The 26903-nt window shown below is 43.5% G+C and overlaps 1 protein-coding gene across 1 annotated transcript; it reads right to left on the bottom strand.

The window, feature by feature from the left end:
* Positions 1 to 882: 882 nt before the first annotated feature.
* SPMIP4 (sperm microtubule inner protein 4) lies at positions 883 to 26903 on the bottom strand. Its single transcript, XM_076332114.1, is given in 9 exon segments — positions 883 to 961; positions 963 to 1039; positions 1444 to 1678; positions 4062 to 4249; positions 5404 to 5462; positions 9012 to 9193; positions 10911 to 10940; positions 16667 to 16738; positions 26770 to 26903. Coding segments are annotated over 9 exon segments (1056 nt in total).

Below are 26903 nucleotides of genomic sequence, written 5' to 3'. Positions count from 1 at the left end.
CATTCTAAAGCTCCTTCAAAGCCCTGCAGGGATTGCTAAATCCCATTCTCCCTGTACCAGTCTTCACTGCAGTTTAAATACAGTCTCTATGGCCTTTCCAGTTCTCTTAAACATTCCTGTCTTAGACAATGAGTAAAAAAGGAAAGGGAAGAGTCTGAAATACAAGCCACAATAGGTCTGACATAGGAATGTAGGCTTGGAGAGGCCACGGTCAACCTTAGAGCATGGAGGCTTTGGGAATGTGCTGTGCACAGACAAAGAGACTCCACAGCTCATGAGCATCATGTTTGTCCCTGCGTGTGCATGGTAGCGCTGACATTATTGGCATTTGACTCTGCAGAGTAGCAGAGGGTCCTTTTGACCTGGAAGCTTGGTGCTTGTGAGGGCCTGCAAAGGGCCTTATTGGGTCAGTAACTATGATCCCCAGCTGTTGCTGGCAACCATGTCATAGCTCCTTTCATAAACTGGCCAGGTCCATTCTGAAGCAGCTTGTTTTCTGATCCTCTCCTTATCTATTGAAGAGCTATTCCTGAACCTCCCTGCTGTGACCATTAAAAATCATCTTGTGATTCCCAGCCTAAGTTTATTCCCAGTCAGACTGTAACGCTCATTTGTGAATCCATTTGGCCTTTAACAAACCAGCTGTTTCCGTAACCAATGTTTATCCCACTAATGTGTTTCTCAAGAAAAGTCGTGTTTTCACAGCCTCTAGACCAAGACAAGCTCTTCTAGTCTTCTCAGACGGCTGCACATGTCCTGAGCTACCCTAGCTGCTCTTCTCTTTACTATTTGAATTTATTGTGGTTCTCTAGGAAAGGACAGACAGTTTGTACTGAAGTACTTTTAATTTGTTACTCTATTTTTAAAGGACCAAGGAATGTGTCAGTTAAAGAAATAAAAAGCATTGAAACTATAGAATTTGTGTCTCTTTCCCTCAGTAATGTTATCTCTGAGGTCTTTTGTCTCCTGTTGTGGAATCATGAAAACGTTTTTGTGCTGCTGTCTTAGAGAAGGAATACTGCAGTTCCAGCAGTGCTGTCTGGTGCCAGGGAACCTCACAGCTAGGGATCCATCCAGGCAGTGCTGTCTCTCTTGGCCCGTCCATGCAGGTTGACATGCTTCTTGATGCCAAAGCTTGTGCAACAAAATTCTACTTTCCTCACTCTTTACATCCGGTGGTAAGCCTGGCTTACTCGGACTAACTGGGTTTTCCCATATTGTATGTTGATCCAAATGTCTGGGCTTGAAGTCTTTGTAGGAAAGGGAACGTGCAGATTTTGTAAGGGATTCAAGTTCAGGCCTGCCTGAAAGCTGCCCCCTGTACAATGCTTCTGTTTGCGATGTGTCAGTGATTTCCTGAAGTTTGTTTATTGGCGGCCTTGTACCCAGATAATGAACTTTCTGGTAGCATGTCTGAGACAGAGTGGCCTGCTCTTGGCTCACATCCCGTTTCTCGTCTGGGCTTTCTGTCACTTTACGCTGCTGACCTAGACTGGCAAGTGGTTTTATTTTACTCAGCATTGTGGCTGAGTAGCCAGCTACTGCAGTAGGAACGCTGAATAAAGGCGGAGGCATCTGAACACTGGAGGAGTACTGTTCTTGCAGAATTGATTCATGGGGACGTTGACCTTGAAGTAAACATGCAGTGCACCCTTCAAGAGGTCTCACTTGTGAGAGACTAGGCAGAAATGTTTTTTTCTATATGGAGGAAGTAACAGGATTTACACTGTCATCTAAGTCTTATTTTAGCAGGAACTGCTTATTTTAGCAGATCATTGCCTGAGACTAGTGAAATGGCTCAGTTAGGGGTCTCCCAGGCAAAGGAAAGCAGCCCAAACATTCATTACCGCCCTGCCTCATAGGGAGCTTAGAGTCAGTCTTTATGCTTTGGAAAAGAAAATATTCTGCTCCACCCCAATGCATAAGATATAGATGGGTATAGATGTCTTGTGCTCTGTTCTGCTTTCTTCTATAAGCATCTGTCTTCCCATTTGTGGTCTCATAAGCAACATGATAGTATAAACGGTGACCTGCATTAGTGTGGTTTAACTTCTTTTAGGAACTGTTGCAAGTGGGACTGAGGATGCTCACTGGCATGTGGCTTTTTAGCTTTCTCAACCACAGTTTGACCCACTGCTTGAATACTGTTACCCTGTATTAATCATTTGTACTGTTGAGGCTTCAGATACTGGTGCAGAGTCAAAGCCGCATTCTATAGGAACTGTTCAAACATAAGTACATTTGAGTCCTATAGCCAGAGAATGTTTTTCAACAGTTACTGTGCTGAACAATCCAAGTGTTTGATATTTAACGTATATATGCTTTAAGTGGAATAATGTTTTTCAGGTAGATCAGCATGGCCCAGGGTAGGCCTCTGCCAATCACACTTTGGAAGCCAGAGGGCAATAAAACTGTTCAGTTTTGAATTAATGTAAGCTGCTAATTTGGATTTTAATTTCCAGAGACGAGCTGTTGAAAGCGTTCTTTAAAGTGTTCATCATCATGAAGTGAAACATTTGTTTCTTCATCACACTGGAGAAAAAGCTAGACAGGTTTTCCATATCAGGTACAGGGATTCAATTATCAGAAACTTGTAAATGCCATTTCAAAAAGGATTTCCTTACTTGGATTTTTTTTTAATCCAATAGAAAGAAAGCAAGACATTTTGGGGACTTTTTATCCAGGGCCATTTTTGGACTATAAGAAAATGACAGCATCTTACTTAGTTGCCCTGCTTCTTGTATTTCTGTGCAGTTTGAACCCGCAAATGCTGTAAAGCCAGCAGTGCTGTGGAAGGGTGAGCAGGAATCCATTCCTTCTGGTTTACCTGCAGAATTGCTTAGTCAGTTAGAATAAATTAGATGTGTGTATGTACTCTGCATGACAATGTGCAGGTGTCACTGAATGGCTTAAGCCATTACAGGTAATGATGCATTAGCAAAAAGCAGCTCAACTTGATTTGCTATGCATATATACCATGTTATGCTTCATTTGCATGAGTAGAATTTAATACAAATAGTATCTTTTCACTTTTATACAGGCCACACAGTACATAAAAATTGTTGAAGACCATAAACATGGAGTTTTACAATATAGTTTTATACATTCTTTAGAGTAAATCTTTGCATTAAAATAGAATATGATAATGTTACTGATGCACCCTTAAGGAAGAAAGGCAAATCACTCATGTAAATGGAGGAGGATGAATCGTAGAAACTCTGCCAAACTTAAACTGGTATAGTTAGTAAGGAGGCAATAGTCTGCAATGGTAATAAGTCACTTATCAAATAAACAGTGTGCAGTAAAGACAGTAAGTTGATGAGTCCAGTGGGGTTGTCCTGATTAACATCAGCTGAACATCTAGCCAATATGTTTCAGTCTCTGCAGTGGTGCACCATTCACATGAGAGCTGCCAGCTCGTTTTATGGAGACTGTTACTCATACTTCTCAAGGCAAAAGGTCGTTTGAATTGCTGTCGTGTTGGTGGCAACTTTAAATGATAAGATAAAAAATGAGCAGATAATCACAATAACTTCCCCCCCTGCAAACCCTGAACAAGTCATTAATCCATTACAGAAGTTCTGTCAACCAGCTGTGTCAGGACTGATTTAGTATACTGAACTTTTGCCTCTGTTTTAGAGTGAGCCTTGCCCTGCGCTTAAGTATTATCAAAGGAAAGGCTTAATTCTGCTAGCTGAATCTGGTAATACTCTTGCCAGTATTACTTGTGGTGGAAGCATAAGACTCTTAGTAAATGCAGTACTTACTAGTTCCATGTCTTCACCTAATTCTCCAGTTAATCTGCCAGCTGCTTTTATGTAATAGTTATCCAGGATAAGGGAATTCATAGGACCTCTTCCTTAATGGAGACATATTTATTGTCATACATTTTTATTGGTTAGAAAAATCTGAATTAATGCACAGTCCCCCTGAAAAACCTCAGATAATTTATAGTTTTTCTGGCCTTTGTTACTAAATGACAAAAAAATTAATTTCTTTGAGAAATTTAGGGGCTAACACTTTGTGGTCTTTCATTGCGACCCCAAGTAAACTAATTTAACAAAAAATGCTTATCTGTGAAGTCCCGACTGTATGTTGTGATCCCCAGAGCCCTTTCAGTGTTTTGTAGCATATTGGTTGTTCTTGGAGAGAGGTTATGTTCTAGCTCTTTAAAAGTGGAGTTGGGGGCGACTGTCTTTGGTGGATTTGGATAGTATATTTGACCCTTTTCTTCAGCAAACTTAGGAAACTGAAGGATAAGAAGAAATAGGTAAGGCATAAACCAAATATGTGTGCTGGATGGAAAAGACTATTTTAAAGGTTTGAAATAACAGTTGTCGCATTGTCCTCCCCTCCCGCAACTATCTGTTTAGTAAATGCTAATAAAAGTAAAAATGTGGTGGAAAAATGTCTTCAGTACAGTATTACTACTCAAGTGGAAGACTCAACAGGTACATAATTCAGCTGAACTCAATTCACATAACTTGGAATCAGGTTCTCCATGGTAGCCATACCTGGGCAGAACGTTACAGAACATAAGCTTTCTTTCATAGTCACAATTATAGACTGCCTTAAAATGGACTGCCACTTATTGTTTCCCTTGCCACATCTGTAAGACTGTGTGTCTACAAAGGCTGTATCTTTCTTTGTTCACCACTATTTTTTCCTACACTATTCATGACTTTTATCTGCCATCAAACTTCAGGCTACATCCCTTTGGGAAGAGAACTAGTGTTTACCCAAGATGTAGAATAGTAGAAATGTGATCATTCATGAACAAATTCACTCTTCTGTTTTATGGACCAGCCCAGTCTCCATCATGACACTGGGGAAGGCAAGGTTGGAGGCAAAGACCATCCACAAAGAGGACGTCTGTTTTCTTGAAGACATGGAAATAGAGACACCAGCCTGTCAGTATGTTGGCGGGACTTGTGGAGAGGTAAGGAGGAGCAAAGGTCTACTGCTGCCCAAACCCATTTCTTTGAAGAGCTGCAGAGTGTAATCTGGGCTTCTGAATGCAGCCCCCCCTTCCTCTGTCCCAAATGTATGGTCAGCAGCTATTATTGCTTCTTCTTCTTGTTCTTTTTATCTCCAGAGCTACTTGGCTAGGTCCTACGAGAGCTAGTTAGCGCTTAAAGGACTTCAGTCACAGGACAGCCTGCTAGCTTCTGATCTTGTTTATACATTGCTGAGGTGGCTGAAAACTGTCTCTGAAGCTTTTCACTCTTTGTATGCATGATGCGTAATTCATGGTCTGCAAGTGTTTGGAACAGTACAGGAGCTCTCTGTGTAAAAATGTCTCCCATGAAAGAGATGCAGAGAAGTTTAATTAAAAAAAAAAAGAAGGCATTTTGCTCTTTTCTGTATGAACTACGTACGTGGAAGTATGTGTGCTGCCCCGACAGTGCACAGCCTTCTTCCAGGAGTTGGAGCACTGGCAACTTCATGCCTATATGGATTACCTATAGGGGAAATATTTAACATGTTCTAATGGAACACCATTGATCAGAATGACAGATGGATCTGCATTTTAAGCTGTAGACATATGCTCACTATAAAGACAGCTGTGCTGGTGGAAGAGGTTCTTTCTGTGAGCTACTGCTAATGTCTCTTCTACCTTGGGAGAGGATCTGCAGACAGAACTCATCTTCACTCTTTTGGTAGAAAATCAGCAGGATTAGATCAGATGACCCGTTTAATCAGCATAAGTTAACCCAACTGCCTTTTTGGAAGCACTCAATGTGATTATCTGCACCACCAGGTCTGCAAGGCTAGTTGTCTCAGGCAGAGAGGTGGTGACAAGCAGCTGAGGGCTGGATCTTACACCAGATAAAGCTGCCTCTGCAGAAGGCCATCTGCCCATGGCCAATTGCAGGAGCTCTGAATTGATTTACACACCAGCAGGGAAGATTCTTACTGCATTTTCTGTGCATGATTTTTAAAAACGGCAACAACAAAAAATAAAGCTTGATGAATTGTGAAGCTGGCTCTATCATAGAATCATAGAATCATTAAGGTTGGAAAAGACTTCTAAGATCATCGAGTCCAACCGTCAACCCAACACCACCATGCCCACTAAACCATGTCCCTAAGTGCCTCATCTACTCGTCTTTTAAATACCTCCAGGGATGGGGACTCCACCACTTCCCTGGGCAGCCTCTTCCAATGTTTCACCACTCTTTCAGTAAAGAAATTTTTCCTTACATCCAATCTAAACCTCCCCTGGCGCAACTTGAGGCCATTTCCTCTCGTCCTATTGCTAGTTACTTGGGAGAAGAGACTGACAGCCACCTCGCTACAACCTCCTTTCAGGTAGTTGTAGAGGGCGATGAGGTCTCCCCTCAGCCTCCTTTTCTCCAGGCTAAACAACCCCAGTTCCCTCAGACGCTCCTCATAAGACTTCTTCTCCAGACCCCTCACCAGCCTCGTTGCCCTTCTCTGGACACGCTCCAGCACCTCAACGTCCTTCTTGTAGTGAGGGGCCCAAAACTGAACACAGGATTCGAGGTGCGGCCTCACCAGTGCCGAGTACAGGGGCACGATCACTTCCCTACTCCTGCTGGCCACACTATTTCTGATGCAACCCAGGATGCCATTGGCCTTCTTGGCCGCCTGGGCACACTGCCGGCTCATGTTCAGCCGGCTGTCGACCAACACCCCCAGGTTGTTTTCCAACAGGCAGCTTTCCAGCCACTCTTCCCCAAGCCTGTAGCGCTGCATGGGGTTGTTGTGGCCGAAGTGCAGGACCCGGCACTTGGCCTTGTTGAACCTCATACAGTTGGCCTCGGCCCATCGATCCAGCCTGTCCAGGTCCCTCTGCAGAGCCTTCCTACCCTCGAGCAGATCAGCACTCCCGCCCAACTTGGTGTCGTCTGCAAACTTACTGAGGGTGCACTCGATCCCCTCATCCAGATCATTGATAAAGATATTGAACAAGACCATCCCCAAAACTGAGCCCTGGGGAACACCGCTCGTGACTGGCCGCCAACTGGATTGAACTCCATTCACCACAACTCTCTGGGCCCGGCCGTCCAGCCAGTTTTTGACCCAGCGCAGAGTCCACCTGTCTAAGCCATGAGCCGCCAGCTTCTCGAGGAGAATGCTGTGGGAGACGGTGTCAAAGGCCTTGCTGAAGTCCAGGTAGACCACATCCACAGCCTTTCCCTCATCCACTAGGCGGGTCACCTGGTCATAGAAGGAGATCAGGTTGGTCAAGCAGGACCTGCCTCTCATGAATCTGTTCTGGCTGGGCCTGATCCCCTGGTTGTCCCGCTCATGCCTTGTGAGCGCCCTCAAGATGAACCGCTCCATAATCTTCCCCGGCACCGAGGTCAGGCTGACAGGCCTGTAGTTCCCCGGATCCTCCTTCTGGCCCTTCTTGTAGATGGGCGTCACATTGGCAAGCCTCCAGTCGTCCGGGACCTCCCCCGTTAACCAGGACTGCTGATAAATGATGGAGAGCAGCTTGGCAAGCTCCTCCGCCAGCTCCCTCAGCACTCTCGGGTGGATCCCATCCAGCCCCATAGACTTGTGAGCATCCAGGTGGCGTAGCAGGTCATTGACTGCTTCCTCTTGGATTATGGGGGGTTCATCCTGCTCGCCGTCCCTGTCTTCCAGCTCAGGGGGCTGAGTACCCTGAGGATAAGTGGTCTGCCTGTTAAAGACTGAGGCAAAGAAGGCATTGAGTACCTCAGCCTTTTCCTCACCCTCGGTGACAATGTTCCCCCCCGCATCCAATAAAGGATGGAGATTCTCCTTGGCTCTCTTCTTGTCATTAATATATTTGTAAAAACTTTTTTTGTTGTCTTTAACGACAGCGGCCAGATTGCGTTCTAGCTGGGCTTTTGCCTTTCTCATTTCTTCTCTGCACGACCTAACGAGATCCCTGTACTCTTCTTGAGTCGCCTGCCCCTTCTTCCACAAGTGGTAAACTCTCCTTTTTTTCCTGAGTCCCAGCAAAAGCTCCCTGTTCAGCCAGGCCGGTCGTCTTCCCCGCCCGTTCTTCTTACGGTGTATGGGGACAGCCTGCTCCTGCGCCTTTAAGACTTCCTTCTTGAAGATCGTCCAGCCTTCCTGGACCCCTTTGCCCTTCAGGACCGTCTCCCATGGGACTCTCTCAACCAGCGTCCTGAACAGGCCAAGTCACAACCTTATACCGGAGCCAAATTAATTTCATTCCTGAGGCTTTGCATCATGGCATAATGAGATGTCTTACCAAGCTGGGCTTTTCTGAGGCTTCTCTCTCATAAATCTGCTTTATACGTACTTTAGATCCCTTAGCTGTGCTTGGTAGATGCTCCCAAACACTTTAATTCACATTAGGTAAATTATATTCATAATGTCACCATCAGAGGAATAACTGAGTGCTACTACATGTCTTATAAAAATGAAACTGCAGTGCATGCTTGGAAGAGCTTAATTTCCAACCCTGGTTCTATCACTGCTTCTTCTCTCCAGTCTTTCTGCCTCAATTTCCCTATTTACCTCACAATGATGCTGTCAGCATTAACTACATAATAGCTACTCTGAGTTTTGTAAAGGTAAGATGTGGAAAAGGCACAAAGGTTTTAAATACAACCTTCCAGTGGTAAAAGTCACCTGAGTGTGGTCTGGGTTATCTGTACTTAACCAGAGATTTCTCCTTCAGTCACTGAGAACTGGAGTGTCCTGATCTTAGAGGAAGTCAAACCATATGGAGGGAACAAAAAATGAAGTTAAAGTATTTTCTAAGTGCTAGTGGTAGCTGCCCCCTTAGCTAGTAATTCTGAACCTGCTAAGATTTGCTGGAAATAGGTCTTGGCCTTCGATGATCCTCCTGTTGTGCAAAAAAAGGCTTTGTAAGCCCACCTCCACACATGATTAGTGTTTCTTAAATTGACCAATGATCAATGAAATATTATTATATTCAGATTCTGGCTGTGTTAAGCTTCAGTAGAAAAGAGTCATGACTTCAGTAGTGTTTCTAAGTAAGTTTCAAGAATAAATGGTAAACCAAAAGAGTGTGGTCTTACCTCTGGTCTTCCTCAGAACCACATCAAAAGCCTTGGTAGGGATATTGGGATGGAAAGGCTGATGACTGCTTGCATTGATCTCAGCGTCTCGATCCTCAGGTGATCTGAAGTTTGGGAACATGACGTACCTAAAGATGTGTGTCTGGTAGAGATGAGAGGTGTGAAATGGCAGGCATAGTGGTCTTGGGTTGGTTTGAGTTGGCAGGAGGAAGGACAGAAAGAAACAAGATTTCCTTATTTTGCATTTCACAGAGTTTTAGCATTAGATATAACACTTTGCAAGAACTGGGAGAGATGTGAGAATCAGAAAGGCGGTATCTTAGTTCTTTAATCCCCTCTTGCTTGCACCCTGCAAAAAATTCACAATGATGATTCCTTTGCAGCTTTTGTACATAATCAGTCATAGCAATTCACATTTACTTTTATGTGGCTTAAGGGAAGGAAAATGTGGACTTCTGATTCTTGCACAGCTCCAATTAATAGTAACTGAGTTTGTGCTTGTGAAATCAAAATTTGCCTCTAAGAAGATGTTTATTTCTGGGAGGAAGGAAGACAAAGCTAAACTGGAGAGTTTTATGGGGTACTGAGAACTGGGATTTCATGGAGTGCCCACGTTCCTGTGCCTATTTTCTTCAGCTTTCAGTTTTTCATGATAGAATAATTTAAAAACTTATTAAAATCAGGGAAATCCTGAAATATTCTGAGGAAAATGGAAGCAGCGGTTTATTCCAGTAAGAGAGACTGTCACCCTTTTGGGATTCTTCTAAACTTTACCACAGCTGTATACAGCAGCTTACCGAGAGCAAATGCCTTTCTCCAATTGCTGTATAAAGCAAAGTCACAACCTTATACCGGAGCCAAATTAATTTCATTCCTGAGGCTTTGCATCATGGCATAATGAGATGTCTTACCAAGCTGGGCTTTTCTGAGGCTTCTCTTTCATAAATCTGCTTTATACATACTTTAGATCCCTTAGCTGTGCTTGGTAGATGCTCCCAAACACTTTAATTCACATTAGGTAAAGAGGCCATGAACAACACAACTGAGAAAACCCAGTTAGCCCATAGGCAAGTCAGCAAGATTAGTATTTGTTAGGAGAGTGGGTGTGCTAGGCAAACACTGCTAACCTGTTAAACCTATCACTGCATGCTTCATTCGAGAGAGAGTTTTTTGCCTATGTGCTGGTTTTGGCTAGGATAGAGTTAATTTTCTTCATTGTAGCTAGTGTGGGGCTGTGTTTTGGATTTGTGCTGGAAACAGTGTTGATAACACAGGGATGTTTTAGTCACTGCTGAGCAGTGCTTACACAGGGTCAAGGCCTTTTCTGCTTCTCACCCCACCCCACCAGCGAGGAGGCTGGGGGTGCACAAGAAGTTGGGAGGGGACACAGCTGGGACAGCTGACCCCAACTGACCAAAGGGATATTCCACACCATATGACGTCATGCTCAGCATATAAAGCTGGGGGAAGAAGGAGGAAGGGCAGGATGTTCGTAGTGATGGCGTTTGTCTTCCCAAGTAACCGTTATGTATGATGGAGCCCTGCTGTCCTGGAGATGGCTGAACACCTGCCTGCTGATGGGAAGGAGTGAATGAATTCCTTGTTTTGCTTTGCTCATGTGCATGGCTTTTGCTTTACCTATTAAACCATCTTTATCTCAACCCATAAGTTTTCTCACTTTTACTCTTCCGATTCTCTCCCCCATCCCAACAGGGGGGAGTGAGCGAGTGGCTGTGTGGGGCTTAGTTGCTGGCTGGGGTTAAACCACAACATCTAGTAGTGTTGCTGCTACTTATTGCCAAGGAACCTGCACTGTGCAATTATGGCTGTAAGAGGAACAACTTGCCTTTTTATTTCATAAAGGAAAGATAAGATATAATATAGGTGAAATGTATTCACTTAGCCAAACTGTCTGGTGATTTACAAAGCCTATATTAGGGAAGAAAAATAATAAGTTACCTGAAGTGACCCATGTTCATTTGCACATCCCACATTTTATCTGAATCAGTGCAATCAGTACACATTAGGGACAAATCAATGTGTAAGCAATGCAGACAATATTCTTCCTGATACTACTCATTCCATGAGGAATGTTTTGTGTTGCCAGGTGCCAAAGACTGAAAAGGCACCGGGAACAAGTGGTGTGCAGAATGTCTTTTTAAAAGGAGCAAGGGAAAAATCTATCCTCTTACGCTTTTGTGTAGTAAGGACTTTATTAACTAACAATGGTATGTGCTATTAGTAAAAATAAATCCTTTTATCAGTAATGCAAAACAGAAAACATGTCCTGTTTCTACTTGCAGAGAAAATACTTATTCATTCCATGCTGATAAATTATTTATGTTTTACCATGGAGACTTATTTTATGCTTCAAGTAAGTTTTAAAAAAGCAGTCAAAAGAAAACACTAACTTTAAAGGGCAAGAATTTAATCACTGAGGCTAGCTAAGAGTCTCGTGGCAATTGTACCAAGTCAGAAAAATGTCTAAGATTAAAAATTTAATTAATTTGCTTAATGGTTCTTTGTGGTATAATGAAAAAAAAAAAAGCCTGAAAGACAATATTACTGGACTAATCTAAGTGGTTCATCTGGAGTTCCAAAATCTCATGTATTTCATGAGGAAGGCTTAATTAGCAGGTCTTGCTTCAAAGGGTCTTTACCATATATGGGTAGGAGAGATTGACTGCTGGTAGTCTTTTTTTAAGCTTTATTATTTGTACAGTGATCACACAAAGTTTCTTGATTCTACAACCCATATACCAAAATCTTCATATTGTCCCCTTGTTTTTCTCAGTGACGAGAGGGATGTCCCAGGTTCATTCCCAAGGAGGAGATGGTGATAACTTCTCATGGCTCCTCCCCTTGCTCAGTTTGAGGACAGAGCCATGTGGGATGTTAATGGGCCCCGTGGGGACTCCATCATTTCAGCCTTAGCAGTTCCTGTGGGAACTCTCCTCCTCCCACAGCTGGGGATTACTCAGTAGCTTGGTTAATGACACAGCCGTAGCATGGGAGCTGCACCCAAGCTCTGTTCAAGTCACTTGTGACTCAAGAGCTGCAACTTGGCCAGTCCATCATTGAATTAGTCTCCGTAAAAATAGGTGTTGCACAGTTACAAAGAGGAAATATGCCCCCTTGCTCAAAGAATCTAAATACAATCCTGTGCTTATTTCTTTCCATACTGGCATGGGTGTTTTGAAGATAATCTCCAAGTGCCAGATCAATTTTGTTCACACATTCTGATACAACATGCACAAGTCATGCATTTCATTGTGAAATCTGTGCTGTGATGCCATGGGACTCAGTGCAGTCAACACGAGGTGTGATATCTCACAAGTTACAGCATAACTCATGCCTCAACTGAGCTGAACAAAAGATCTACTGTTAATGTGTGATGCTACAAAGATAACAGGACTTAATCAAAGTGTTGGATTCTGACAACCATTTGTATATTGTTACATTTATAATGACCTGGGACTCTGATTCAAACTTTGTGTCTGTCTTGAAAACAGAAAGCTTTTACAGAAATATCCATACTTACAGGACAGCAATCTTTAAAACTTTATTCCACAGATACTTCTAATTGACTTTCCATTTCTATGGTTAGAACTGGTGCTGTATGTCTACTGGTCCTGTAGACATGAAGGAAAATATTACAATTGTAATTGTACATTGTATTTACAATGTTACAATATTACAATTGTAACACAATGTGAATTGAAAATAAACACTAAGAAGTATTTTCAATTTCCATTTCCATTCCATTGTTACAATGTGAATTGTTACATTGTGTTACAGTGTGAATTGTTACATTCTTCATTGCATTCATTGGGCATATTCCTGATACAAATATGCAAAAATAAGGACAGTCAGTCTGCTTTGTGCTCTGGCATGGCAGAACTACTTCAGTACCTTTGTAGAGTACTTTTTCATTATAACATCTCAACTTAAGGCAGCAATAAAATTAAGGATGAACAAGCATTTTCATGACTGTACTGTGATTTAGAGAAGCTTTGTGAGCTCAGGTTGTAACAGCCAGCAAAGCTTTGCATTTTCAAAGGTGGACAGTTATTTAGAGTGTTCCTTATATTTTTAAAATTCAAACTGGGTAATCAAGCCTGAAGCCACCCAGAATGGATGGCAGCATAGAAAGGTAGAGCTCTGGCTGGAAAAGAAGAAAGAAATAGCAGCTTTTCCAAATTTGGCACTGAGATGCTTTCACTGGAGTTCTAGTAGACTTTTGCTGGAGTCTGCCAGTATCACACAAGAAACAGTTGCTAAGTATTATGTTATCTGCCCCTTTGTGTTCAGTCCACAGAGGACATGGAGTCTATCAGTCTCTTGAAAAGAAGTCAGACTCAAGCTGGAGGGACTTATGCTCCCAGTTTGGAAAGCCCCAGAACAAATCCAGGGAGTGGTCCAGATGGACACCATCCCATTTCCCTAGCAATGAGTGCACTGTGGGCACTCATCAAACACTTTTTGATAAAATAGGCATAAACCAAGTTTCACGTGAGAGAGAGTATCCTTATGGAAACACTGGCTTCGCCTGCAGTAGTTCTGCAGCTCCCCTCCTGATGTAGTGCGAGCACTGGGTGCAGGGACACACTTGTTAAGTAACGGTAATAAAAGACACATTGGAACCTGTGTGACCTTCATGAGGAGCTCCCACTTCCCACCATTTTTCTACTCTCCGACACATGGTAGGAGCCTCTGAAGGGCTGTTTCTTCTCTCAGGTGTGGTGTTGATTTGAGAGTGATGCAGTGTGGGGGGCCTCATGACCTTCAGCTTCTTTTCTAGATAGAAATTATGACTGGAGAATAAAATGTTTCACATGCTTTAATTGGCTTTCTCTGCAGCCCTTTATTATTTCAAAGGGAGGCAATCACTTATCTTGCCTAACCTTAAAACCTGCTTGGTCGGGGAGCTGCAGGTCAGGGAACCACCAGGGGTTGGGGAGCTGGGGGACAGCCAGAGGAATAGAAGTGCTGTGCAGCATGATAAACAGTGAAAGCAGATTAAAACCCACATGGAAAAAAGCCAGTTTTCATTCATTCTGTGCTGTCACTGAACCCACCGAAAACCTCATTGGTGTGACTTGTCTTTGGAAGGACAGCTGCAAATGCTGTAGCCTGATGTAGAGTGTGTGTAACTAGGTTCTTGGCAATGGCAGAAGGGTGTGTTTCAAGGCCTTTCAGGATGTTGCAGTCTTGTTTGATGTGAACTTGAGGACTCGTTACGTCTTTAGATGGGAGGAGGCAACTAGTTTTCTCCAGTACATTTGACTGGGAGGGCATATGTGTGTGGCCCACTGCTAATGCACTTATAAAAGCACATCTGCACAAACGCAGTGATTCATTCTAGTGCAAAACTGCACAAGGATACATAGTGAACATACTTAAGGCAAAGGCATAGTTGTCCCATGAAAGTGTAAAGAGTTATTGTAAATGCCTGGTAATTCATTTCCCACAAAAGACAGTAATGGCTCAAAGGAGGCCTCACAGGCTATAAGGTAAACAAACTGAGTGTTAATAGCCCCCAGGTAGGCCTGCAGAGCACCACTCGGTATTTTTCAGAAAAGGTTCCATATGGCTGTCACCACTTAATAGTCCCTGACAGCAGGAAGAGTATTTGCTCTGAAACACCTTGGACTATGAACGTGGAAGATTTTTTTTTTGGTGTTTTAAACAAAACTTTCTGTTTTAAAGGATATTTTCTTTCCTTCAATTTAAAAGTCTTTCAAAGACCAAGAAAATACAACCTTGTAGGAAAAGAAAACGCTCAAACTAGGACAAAGCATAGACCATAAAATATTTTTAGCGACCCGGCATGTTTCAGGTTAAGATGTGAGTGCAAAATAATGGAGAAAGTATATCAATGTGCTGTTCATCAAATATTCAGAGTCCAAGGTCGTGTACTTTTCAGTATGTACGGGGCCAGAGTTTGATCTGCTCCTGTGTAAAACCTCCTTCCTCCTTATACAGCTAGCACAAGGGCACAGAGTCACAGCAGTCCCTGGTTGCTTCCTCTTAAGGAAGCAAATCCCCAGAAAGGTGCCGTGATCTCTACCTCAGCCTGTGTACATGGATGGTCCATTCTGTTGAGCAACCGGCACGAGGAACGCTCTTGCTATGAAGTGAATGGGTCCCAGAGCATCCTTAACCAGGAAGCATTTGAGGTTGGCCAGCCTAGGAATTACTGAAAACACAGCAGGCCTCCTACCCCATGCGAAGCACAGTTTTTAATTTTACTCCACAATTTGCCTGTGTTTCCGCTGTTTCAGGGATACCAATATCAATGTCACATAAAAGGACACTTACTTGACTAGCAAGTCACAGCGGACCAAATTGTTTGCCAGCATCATTCTGCTGCAGTCAATGGAGTTTTCTTGGGGATGGATTAGGTAATAAAACAGAACCACCCAGCTTGACTGTGCAACATGAGAGTGCCTACTTTGCTTGGATGTTGGTTTTAAAATAACTTAAAAGTGCTCCATTATCTTACAAAAGTGCACGGGCCAGTTCTTGTCACTTAGTGCTTAGGAAACTTATAGGAAGAAACTTGCAGGGAAACTTGCTACTTCCTTGTAGCTTGTAATCAAATTCTGCAGAAGCAGCACAGCCAATGCCTCTAATGTGCATTGCTGGTCAAAGGCCATAAGCTGTCCCAGTAAAAAGGAGTTTTGGCTTGTACACTACTGTAGGTAACCACACTCACTTCTGCTTCTGCTGCATGCTGTAATGAGGTAATAAAGAGAGAAGCCTGCAAAAAGCAGTGGATTACAAAGAACGGGGTTGCAGGTTTCCTTGTGTAGCTTCTGTGGCCTGTTTACAATTAGCTCTCCTGCTTTTCTAGAGTGTCTGAGTTTACACAAAATGGGGAGCAGGTACCTCACGTGCAGGGAGGCTAAAGGGAGAGTGGTGGGGTCAAACAATGCACCTCACAGCCCTATAAAGATAACTGAGAAATCGTCACAGAATTATTCTCAGGCTTCTGATATGGTCTAGTTATCAATGCAAATGTGAGAGGTGTAACTTTTTCCTTTTCTGCTTTTGAAGAATTTACATTTACACTTTAAATTACCTTAATCTAAAATCTCGGTAGTTTGATCAAATTTAAGTGTCTTGCTGTTGCCATCAAGTGGCAAAATGTTGGATTGCAGAACTCCAGCAGCATCCAAATTCATTCAATCTGATATCTCTTGAACAGCAGCAGTGAGAAAAATAATCCTTGCCAAGCTTCCTCCAAAAATACATCTGTATATATATATACACACCCGAAAAATAGACTGAAATACACGATGTCATGGTTACTTCAGTTACTTCAGTTTAATTTGGATTCTAACTAGTAGGCTAATAATTTTGAGTATTACGAGTTGATAAATATGGACAACCTGTAAAGCACACTAAGAGACCCTTGTGAAGAGATACTAAACTGAAGGGGTATAATGCCGTACTCTGAATTTCCTTCCCAACTGTGTTTGCTCTCCTTTGTTACTAGCTAATCCCTTTTTACAGAACATGGCCCTTCAGATTTCATATCATATCTGCACTTCATATCATATGTGCATAATCTTACCAGAGTGAAATGAATATTCAGTTTGCTGTTATATTCACTAAATTCACAATCTGCTTAACGCACAGTTTAAACTTACAGTTCATAATTTATACACATATCACTTTTTTTCAGCTGGGTGACATCACAGTACTGCTCAGTGGGAAGGCCTCTGTGCAAAGAGAAAGCATAAATGTAGACAGCTTATGCTCTATTTGCTTGTAAAAATCCAAATCAATTGATATGTTTTTGTCTTGATTTCTCAGATAAGCCTTAATATCAAAACTCATAGATGTTGCTAGTGTGGAAATAGAATCATAGAATCATAGAATAGTTTGGGTTGGAAGGGACCTCTAAAGGTCATCTAGTCCAACCCCCCTGCCGTGGACAGGGACATCTTCAACTAGATCAGGTTGCTCAGAGCCCCGTCCAACCTGACCTGGAATGTTTCCAGGGATGGGGCATCCACCACCTCTCTGGGCAACCTGTTCCCATGCTTCACCACCCTCAGCATAAAAAATTTCTTCCTTAGATCTAGTCTCAATCTACCCCCCTTTAGTTTAAAGCCATCCCCCCTTGTCCTGTCGCAACAGGCCCTGCTAAAAAGTTTGCCGCCATCTTTTTTATAAGCCCCCTTTAAGTACTGATAGGCTGCAATAAGGTCTCCCTGAAGCCTTCTCTTCTCTAGGCTGAACAACCCCAACTCTCTCAGCCTTTCTTCACAGGAGAGGTGTTCCATCCCCCTGATCATTTTCGTGGCCCTCTTCTGGACCTGCTCCAACAGGTCCATGTCTTTCTTATGCTGAGGGCTCCAGAGCTGGATGCAGTACTCCAGGTGGGGTCTCAGCAGAGCAGAGTAGAGGGGCAGAATCACCTCCCTCGACCTGCTGGCCACGCTTCTTTGGATGCAGCCCAGGATACGACTGGCCTTCTGGGCTGCAAACACACATTGCTGCCTCATGTCCAGCTTTTCACCCACCAGTACCCCCAAGTCCTTCTTGGCAGGGCTGCTCTCAATCCCTTTGTCCCCCAGCCTGTATTGATACCAGGGGTTGCCCTGACCCAGGTGCAGGACCTTGCCCTTGGCCTTGTTAAACCTCATGAGGTTCACACGAGCCCACTTCTCGAGCTTGTCCAGGTCCCTCTGGATGGCATCCCGTCCCTCTGGTGTGTCAACCACACCACTCAGCTTGGTGTCATCTGCAAACTTGCTGAGGGTGCACTCGATCCCACTGTCTATGATGTCATTGATGAAGATATTAAACAGTACCAGTCCCAATACAGACCCCTGCGGGATGCCACTCATCACCAAACTCCATCTGGACATTGAGCTGTTGACCACTACCCTCTGGATGCGACCATCTAACCAATTCCTCACCCACCGGACAGTCCACCCATCAAATCCCTACCTCTCCAGTTTAGAGAGAAGGATGTTGTGGGGGACCGTGTCAAAGGTCTTACAGAGGTCCAGATAGATGACATCTGTAGCCCTTCCCATGTCCACCAATGTCGTCACTCCATCATAGAAGGCCACTAGGTTAGTCACACAGGACTTGCCCTTGATGAAGCCATGCTGGCTGTCTCGAATCACCTCCCTGTCCTCCATGTGCCCTTGCAGAGCTTCCAGGAGGATCTGTTCCATGATCTTCCCAGGCACAGAGGTGAGACTGACTGGCCTGTAGTTCCCCGGGACTTCCTTTTTTCCCTTTTTGAAAATGGGGGTTATGTTTCCCCTTTTCCAGTCAGTGGGAACTTCTCTGGACTGTCATGACTTCTCAAATACGATGGATAGTGGCTTAGCAACTTCATCCGCCAGTTCCTTCAGGACCCGCGGATGGATCTCATTGGGTCCCATGGACTTGTGCACCTTCAGGTGCCTTAGATGGTCTCGAACCTGATGTTCTCCCACAGTGGGCGGTTCTTCATTCTCCCAGTCCCCGCCTTTGCCTTCTGTGGCTTGGGCGGTGAGGCTCGAGCACTTGCTGGTGAAGACCGATGCAAAAAAGTCATTGAGTACCTCCGCCTTCTCCATGTCCCAGGTAACCAGGTCTCCCGTTTCGTTCCGGAGAGGGCCCACATTTTCCCTTGTCTTCCTTTTATCCCTGATGTACCTATAGAGTCTTTTCTTGTTGCCCTTGATGTCCCTGGCCGGATTTAATTCTATCAGGGCTTTAGCTTTCCTAACCTGATCCCTGGCTGCTCGGACAATTTCTCTGTATTCCTCCCAGGCTACCTGTCCTTCCACCCTCTGTAGGCTTCCTTTTTGTGTTTGAGTTTGTGTTTGAGAACAAGGCCTTGTTCATCCATGCAGGCCTCCTGGCATTTTTGCCTGACTTCCTCTTTGTTGGGATGCATCGCTCCTGAGCTTGAAGGAGGTGATCCCTGAATATTACCCAGCTTTCCTGGGCCCCTCTTCCCTCCAGGGCTTTGTCCCATGGCACGCTACCAAGCAGATCCCTGAAGAGGCCAAAGTCTGCTGTCCTGAAGTCCAGGGTAGTGAGCTTGCTGTGCGCCCTCCTCAGTGCCCTAAGGATCTGGAACTCCACCATTTCGTCGTCACTGCAGCCCAGGCTGCCCTTGAGCTTCACATTCCTCACCAGCCCCTCCTTGTTGGTGAGAACAAGGTCCAGCATAGCACCTCTCCTCATTGGCTCCTCTACCACCTGGAGAAGGACGTTATCATCGACGCATTCCAGGAACCTCCCCGATTGCTTATGCCCTGCCGTGTTGTCCCTCCAACAGATGTCGGGGTGGTTGAAGTCCCCCATGAGGACCAGGGCTTGTGAGCGTGAGGCTGCTCCTATCTGTCTATAGAGGGCCTCATCCGCTCGGTCTTCCTGGTCAGGTGGCCTGTAGCAGACCCCCACCGTAATGTCACCTGTCCCTGCCTTCCCTTTAATGCTGACAAGCTCTCGGTCGGCTCCTCATCCATCCCCAGGCAGAGCTCCATGCACTCCAGCTGGTCATTGACATAGAGGGCGACACCCCCTCCTCATCTCCCCTGCCTGTCCTTCCTAAAGAGCCTGTATCCCTCCATCCCAACACTCCAATCATAGGAGCCATCCCACCACGTCTGTGTGATGCCAGTAAGGTCGTAGCCCTGCAGGCGTGCGCATGTCTCTAACTCCTCTTGTTGGTTCCCCATGCTACGTGCATTTGCATAGAGGCATTTAAGTTGGGCCCCCGATGAAGCTGTCTTACTGGCTGGAGTTCCTTTGTGCTGCTCTTCAGGCACTCTCCTGCTGCCCTGTGTTCCTTCTCCAGGCTCTGGGCATCTATTGCTGGCCCTGGCGTCAAACTGGTAGGAGTGGGATGGATTGAGGTTCCCCTCCCCCGGCATCTCTAGTTTAAAGCCCTCTTCACCAGCTTGGTAAGCCTATGACCGAAGATGCTCTTCCCCTCCTCTGACAGATGGACCCCGTCAGCCCCCAGTAGACCAGGTTTCTCAAAGTGAGTCCCATGGTCTAAGTAGCTGAATCCCTGGCTGTGGCACCAGTCCCGTAACCACTTATATATCCTCAGTTTCAAAATCTAAGTCCTGCAGGGCTGGATTTTGAGAGGTGCTGAGCACCCATGCCTGAATCCAAAGTTCCTGAGAACACTGAGCAATTCCCTCTCTGAAGGCCTGGCCCTTACAGCCCCTCACCATGCACCCCTAACACTCAGTAGGAGCTGTGAGAATGCCTTGAATGGGTGCAGGTTCCATCTTTTGATCCTATAAGGAGTTAAGTTATTCCTATGTTATGGGGATCACTTTCAGCCAAAGGGCTCCCAGAATCCAGCCAAACTGCATGGTCCTTTTCACTGAAAAGAATCTGATGAGAAGACACCACCGTACCTGTCTTTGAGTTTAAAGAATGGAAAACAAATCAGTTGTTAGTACAGGACATCAGGTAAAAAAAAAAACCAAACCACAACAGAAGAGAGAGCAAACAGGAGTGCCAAAATGAAGGAAATGCATTTGGAAAAATCAGCCATAACCAGTAAGATTTTCCTGGTATTAGAAATAGCCTTATAGTTCTGACCTGGCCTTGCTAAAGCTGAGCTTGATCCAAGGCGTCTAATCAAGTGTCTGTTGTTAAAAGGAATGGGTGGCCTTAATTGTATGGCTGAAGAAGAGATGTTGGTTGCAAGAAAGGGAGAGAAATTATGCTGAATCAGAAGGGATTTGTTTGACTTTTATGGCTGGCTCAATGGGCTCCCAAGGCTTGCGGGTTATAGCACAGTCCAACGGGAATATGCTCATAATACTCTGGGTTTAACCACAAGTTCAGAATTGTCTTCCCTTTCTTCTTTAAGCAGTTTCCCACAATAGCACTGTCCACTGTAATGTGTGCTTCTGTGCCACGGGTGCTGTCAGTTGAGCAACGCAAGCACCTATGGTCAGACAGCCTTCCAGCTCTCGTGCAAGGCTTTATTGTAAACATATTTATATAGGCTTCTCATACTTCCCCCGCTGAAATTTGTGCCAGTGCTATCAGAGGCACAGCCACGAAAAGACTTCATTTGCATCTTGCCCACTTCAGCTTTCTCCTCTATAATTGTTTGCACTAGAGTAAATTCCTAATTAATTTCTAGCCTGCATCTCTGGTAGGTTTCACTGAGATCAGCAAAGGTGGTGCCGTTGGGGATACTGTAGCTCTGCTACTTACCTGGAAGCTAATCTGTGTAATACAGAAACTTAGTGTGGAGGAAAAGCTACTCTATTTTGCCCCTACAATAGCACTATCAGGATTGTGACGTCTGGCTATGCTCTGAACAACTCTTCTGCAGTATCGCTTTACTGTGAGAGTTGCCCAAGACAAACAACAAATGGATGTCATGAACATGGGTTTATAAAGTAGCTTGCAAACCTCTTCTCTCTTTCTGACTGCTAAGTTGGTTTTCTGAGATGGGACATGTAGTCACTGTGACTCATCTACTTTCTCATGAGGAGTCACCTTGTGACTCCTACCTTTGTACTATGACTGAGTTGGCCTAAACCTTTGCTTGCTTGCAATGTGAGGGTAGGAATGTGAAGACAGGTATACAGACTATATGCCACCTAGGCATTTTCCACCTTGTGGAAAAGGGAAGGCTTGTTTCTGGACCTCTTTTTCTCTTCAGAGTGGAATTCACTTGCCTGGACACCAAATAATCCAAGGGATTGCATATTCAGAAAAGAAAAACACGAGCAATGAAAATTCTTGTTTCAAGCTCATTATACATTCTTGCACTGATCCTATCACTGTGGGATCACAGCACCTTGTCATGCTCCTGGGATGGAAGTCCCATCAGCATCATTTAAGAAGAGCAAGTGCTGGATTCTCCACTTGGAATGGGGTAATCCTGGTTATATGTACAAATCGGGGGATGAGAGGCTGGAGAGCAGCCCCGCAGAAAGAGATCTGGGGGTTTGAGTTGATGGCAAGTTGAATATGAGTCAACAGTGTGCCCTGGCAGCCAAAAGGGCCAATTGTGTCTTGGGGTACATCAAGCACAGCATAGCTAGCCGGTCGAGGGAGGTGATTGTCCCACTCTATACTGCACTGGTGTGGCCTCACCTCGAGTACTGTGTACAGTTTTGGGAGCCTCAATATAAGAAGGACATCAAACTATTATAATGTGTCCAGAGGAGGGCAACCAAGATGATGAAAGGTCTCAAGGGCAAGACTTATGGGGAGCAGCTGAGGTCACTTGGTTTGTTCAGCTTGAAGAAGAGAAGGCTGAGGGGTGACGACATCGCAGTCTACAACTTCCTCAAGAGGAGCAGCGGAGGGGGAGGTGCTGATCTCCTGTCTCTGGTGACCAGCCATAGGAAATGGAGTGAAGCTGCATCAGGGGAAGTTCAGGTTGGACGTTAAGAAAATGTTCTTCACTGAGGGGGTGGTTGGTCACTGGAACAGGCTCCCTAGGGAAGTGGTCATGGCACCAACCCTGTCAGAGTTCAAGGAGCATCTGGATGATGCTCTTAGTCATATTGTTTAGTTTTAGGTAGTCCTGTGAGGAGCAGGGAGTTGGACTTGATGATCCTTATGGGTCCCTTCCAACTTGAGATATTCTATGATTCTATGATTCTGTAAGAACCAAATTGAGTGATTTAAATTTGACTTAGTTGTCCAGGATTTTCTGAAAACCTTATCAAGGAAGTAATGAACCGTTGTTGTATGTGATGGGGATGGTCACCCTCGGGATATTTTACTGGTGTGCTGTCTTCATTCGTATGAAACCAAAGAGTGATGTTTAGGTGAATGAGCTGGGAGCCAGCAGCCATGTCTACGTTTGTTGTCAGCCCCTCCATCACTGAGTGGCCCCGATTCTTGCTTTAGCTAGACCTCATCTGTTCTACCATCTTTTTCTGATATTGTGTGTTTCTTTACTGATGAGTGAAGCAGCTGGACATGGCTGCAGACCAGTAGGAGTGCCTTTGTTGACTGTGGTACAGCCACTGCACTGCTATCAAAGCACAGGCTGTGGTGAATCATGCAGATATTCCAACTCGCTCCCAATTACCTTGGGTTTCTCTGCCCTGAGCTCCAAAGTATGGTGTTGCTCTAGGTTTCTGGATGTGTGATTCCTGATGGAGTGAGGTGTATCAGCTAAAGAAATCCTTGTTTAAACAGAGTTGTTATTAATCTTTGCTAGTGTTGATCATTACTTTGGAGATGGAGGGAGAGGGTGTTTTTTATTAAGCTATACTGGGAAAAAGTGCCACTCTGAAGGTACTAGCTAGAGTCAGGCTTATGGTGTTTTTCAGGTGTAAGGTTCCCCTAATTCTGACTTCGTCTTACATTGATTCAAAGGTAGAATAACATCCCTGAGCCCACATCTCCTAAAATGTGAGGAGAAATAGGCTTCTTATTATGTGGCTATGAGCATTTCCATGAACATTACAATCCTGACCTTCGTTATGAGTATGGGCTTTTAAGGAAGAAAAAACAATGGCTACAAAAACTTCTTGTCAGAGTACATTGAGACTCAAACTGTGGTAGAGTCCTAGATATCTAAACAGATCTTAGGGAAATCTATGGGAGAGATCGTGATCTACAAGACACAGACAGTGCTGCTGTGTTGTATTTTGTTCTGTCTGGTTTCTTGGCAGCACAGCGCCCTCCTATCATATAGTTCCTTCCATGTGGTTCAGCACCACTCTGCTGCTACCTGATGCTGTTCCTTTATCCAGTTTGCCAGGGTGCAAAGGGCAATATGTTTGTATTGTACAATGAACCAAAATAAGAATCTCATGTGCCATAGATTATCAGAAAGCTTTTCTGTTTTTAAGTTTCTGAAGGAACTCAAACATCCATTTCTTAAGTTCTGTCTAAAGCCTCTTTTCCCCCTTCTGAAAGTAGTCAGGCAGATGCCAAGTCACCTGCATGGCTGTGGTGTTTGTATTCATTAAACTGACTCTCATTGGAAACATTAATAAATCATTCTTGTTGACTGCTATCTATAGGTTACTAAGTTGCAGAACAACGACTTTATCTTAGACAGAAAAGAGAAGCATTGCACACAAAGGTCTGATCATCCATTCAGTCCAAACAGGACTTTGTTAAGCTTAAAATGTTTCCAAGTCTCTTTCTCACAAAGAAACATTTATAGCTGATATTGATCCAGTGATATTGAAGATCTCAAGGACACAGAAAAAAATGTCTCTGCTCAGAGAATATCAAATGAGGGCTAGGGTGAACAAAGTTTTAAAGAGTGTATCATGAACAATCCTTAAGAGTCTCAGCAATATAGTCAATGATTTAACAGAGACTATTACCATTTCTAGCTTCCACAACTGTAGATTTATTCTGAATTCTGACAGCCAACTTCCAGCTTTCTGTCTTTTTTGTTCTGACAAAAAAAAAAAAAAGCTAACGTTCAGGGATCAGAACATTAGTTTGCTAGTGCCTCCCTTATTTTTAAAAAGTTACATTTTTTCCTTCAAATTTGTTTTGTTGTGGGGAGCTCAAACCAGAGTGTATGAATACAGCATCTTAGATTGTGAGCTTGTGAAGGGCTCCAGTGACTGATATGATCAGTGCATGAAGCCAACACATCTGAGGGGGTGTGTTGCCAACAGCTTGCAGAAGGTCTGTGGAAAGAGAGTTCTTAGAGGGATAAGATTAAGACCTGCCTTTGTATGAGTTCACACAGGGTGCATTCACACTGCCATTTTAGTTTGGATCAGGAGTGCACTTTTGGCATGAATCTCTATTTTGCAGTGCCTTGGTCTTGGAGTACATGAACTGGGTTCCTTCTGGATGAAATTAACTGGAAGATGTGTTCCAGGAATGCACCAGGAGGGCACCACAGCCACAAATGGACCCTCAGTCCCTGGAATCACACTAGAGGTAATGCAAAGTAAAGAGCACCTGAAATGCATTTTTTCTGGACCTCAGATCCTCAGCACCAACTGTTTCACTCTATTCGTCTTCTCCTGTAGTCCACAATACTTGCCAACATAGACATAGTCACTGAGCAACATACTGATTTGGAATTCAGTGAATTTTTTGGGGTGTGGGAATGGCTGAACTTTTTTTTAATTAACTCTTCCCCAATAAACATATAAATAACTATATACATCTTAGTATATCAATGCTGAATCTGACTACCTGATCATAGGGTAAAATCCTTAGGGTACCTTCTTTGTATATATGTAACCTAACATTATACAAATACACATACGTGCCTCTGGTTATTCACGGGCGCTGTTTATCAATGCAAATATTGGTAACAAATACTCTAGTCCAAGATGATAATGTAATAAAATTCATGGATGCAGTATTTTTAAAAGCTGAGAACAACTGTGTTCTATTTATTTATTTACTTGTAATTATGTGACTAGAAAAAAATGCACCATTTTAAAAACATGTATGATATTGTAAAACACGCAGCCACCCTCTTTTCAGGTATAAATTGGTGAGTTCATGGGAGTGTGTGTTTACATTAGCAGAAAAATGTAGCTTGCTGCCTGTATTACAATACAGATTTTCCTGTTCACAGAGAAGAGAAATGTTATGACCTGGCCGTACTTATTTCTTGTTTGTGTTTCAGAGTTGGGTCTAACATAGTTGTCATCTGAAAGATGCTTTGCTGGTGCGTTCAGATCCTGATATCACAGCCTATTCTGAGCTTAATTTTTCCTTTTGCTGGGTATCCTGTGTCGGCAACATTAATCTTCCCTGTACATTCACTAAAATTTACATCAGGCCTATAATTCAGTAAACTTTCAAGTCTGTCAATAGTTAAAACAGTTCAGATGGAAATTCACCCAAATTCCTGTAATGCAAGGAATACAACAAAAACTTGCCTCAGGGAAAATATGTAAGTGGGAGGCATCAAGACACAGTTTGACAAGTGTGATAATCCAATAATATCAAAATACTCTGACTGGAATTCAGATGTTGGATATGAGACATTACAAATAATGGAAGAAGTTAGCAGTAGTAGTAAACCAGAAGGCTGTCAATAAGATGGAAACTAAGAATTGATTTTGCTAACAAAAGAGAGAAAATCTCACGTGAAAGAACACTGGAGGACTTGAGATTAACTCTGGAATCTGTTATGTATGTAAAAAAATAGAAATTCAGATTAAAAAAAAAAATTGTCATGAGTACTGAGCAGCATGGAGGTTCAGCTTTCCAGAACTTAAAAACTGCAGGAATTCTGCCATATCTTGCCCCCTAGCTAACAGTATAATTGGGCCTGTACAATAGAGTAAAAATGCATTGATTCCTGAAACTTCCTGATTACACATTGATGACTACAAAAGCAAAATTCAGGCTTCCTGTAATCTTAAATTTTAATTTTAAAGTTTATCTCAGTAATTCTAGGTCAACCTGTAATCCAGAAAAAAAAAAAGGTTCAGAACAGGCGTAGATCAAAGAATAATATGATAAATATTGGTGATTGGTTTGTGAAATATGCTCATTTTTTCCAAATTAGAAATACAATATACAGGTTGGTTTTATGAAAGTTAATTCCGGAGATTTTGCGCCCTAAAGCCACAGTATAACATATTTTAGCATTCCTCTTCTCAGGTGTAATCAACATATTTCCCAGGGAACTGACAGACTATTGCACAAAGTAGAAAACGTTTTGTTTCATTAAAACAAAAAGAAAAAATTGTGTCTTGCCAGAAAAACGTAACCATTAGAAAATACTTTTGGTAACAGCAAATGGATATCAAATACTTTTAATGAAATAATTTACCTTTATGAGTTCTGTTCTTACCTGTCTTGTGAGACAGTTGGACAAGAAGGAATTTGAAGCTGAGTTAGTACCTCATTGGACTCAAAGGCTCTTGATAGGATTTTGGTTCCCTCAATTTCTCTATAGTAGTGGGGCAGGTCATGCAGCAGCATCAT

Source organism: Aptenodytes patagonicus, chromosome 2, assembly GCF_965638725.1.
Source record: "Aptenodytes patagonicus chromosome 2, bAptPat1.pri.cur, whole genome shotgun sequence".
Taxonomy (NCBI): domain Eukaryota; kingdom Metazoa; phylum Chordata; class Aves; order Sphenisciformes; family Spheniscidae; genus Aptenodytes; species Aptenodytes patagonicus.
The sequence above is the reverse complement of the archived record's forward strand: the minus strand, read 5'-3'. Positions and strand labels throughout refer to the sequence as shown.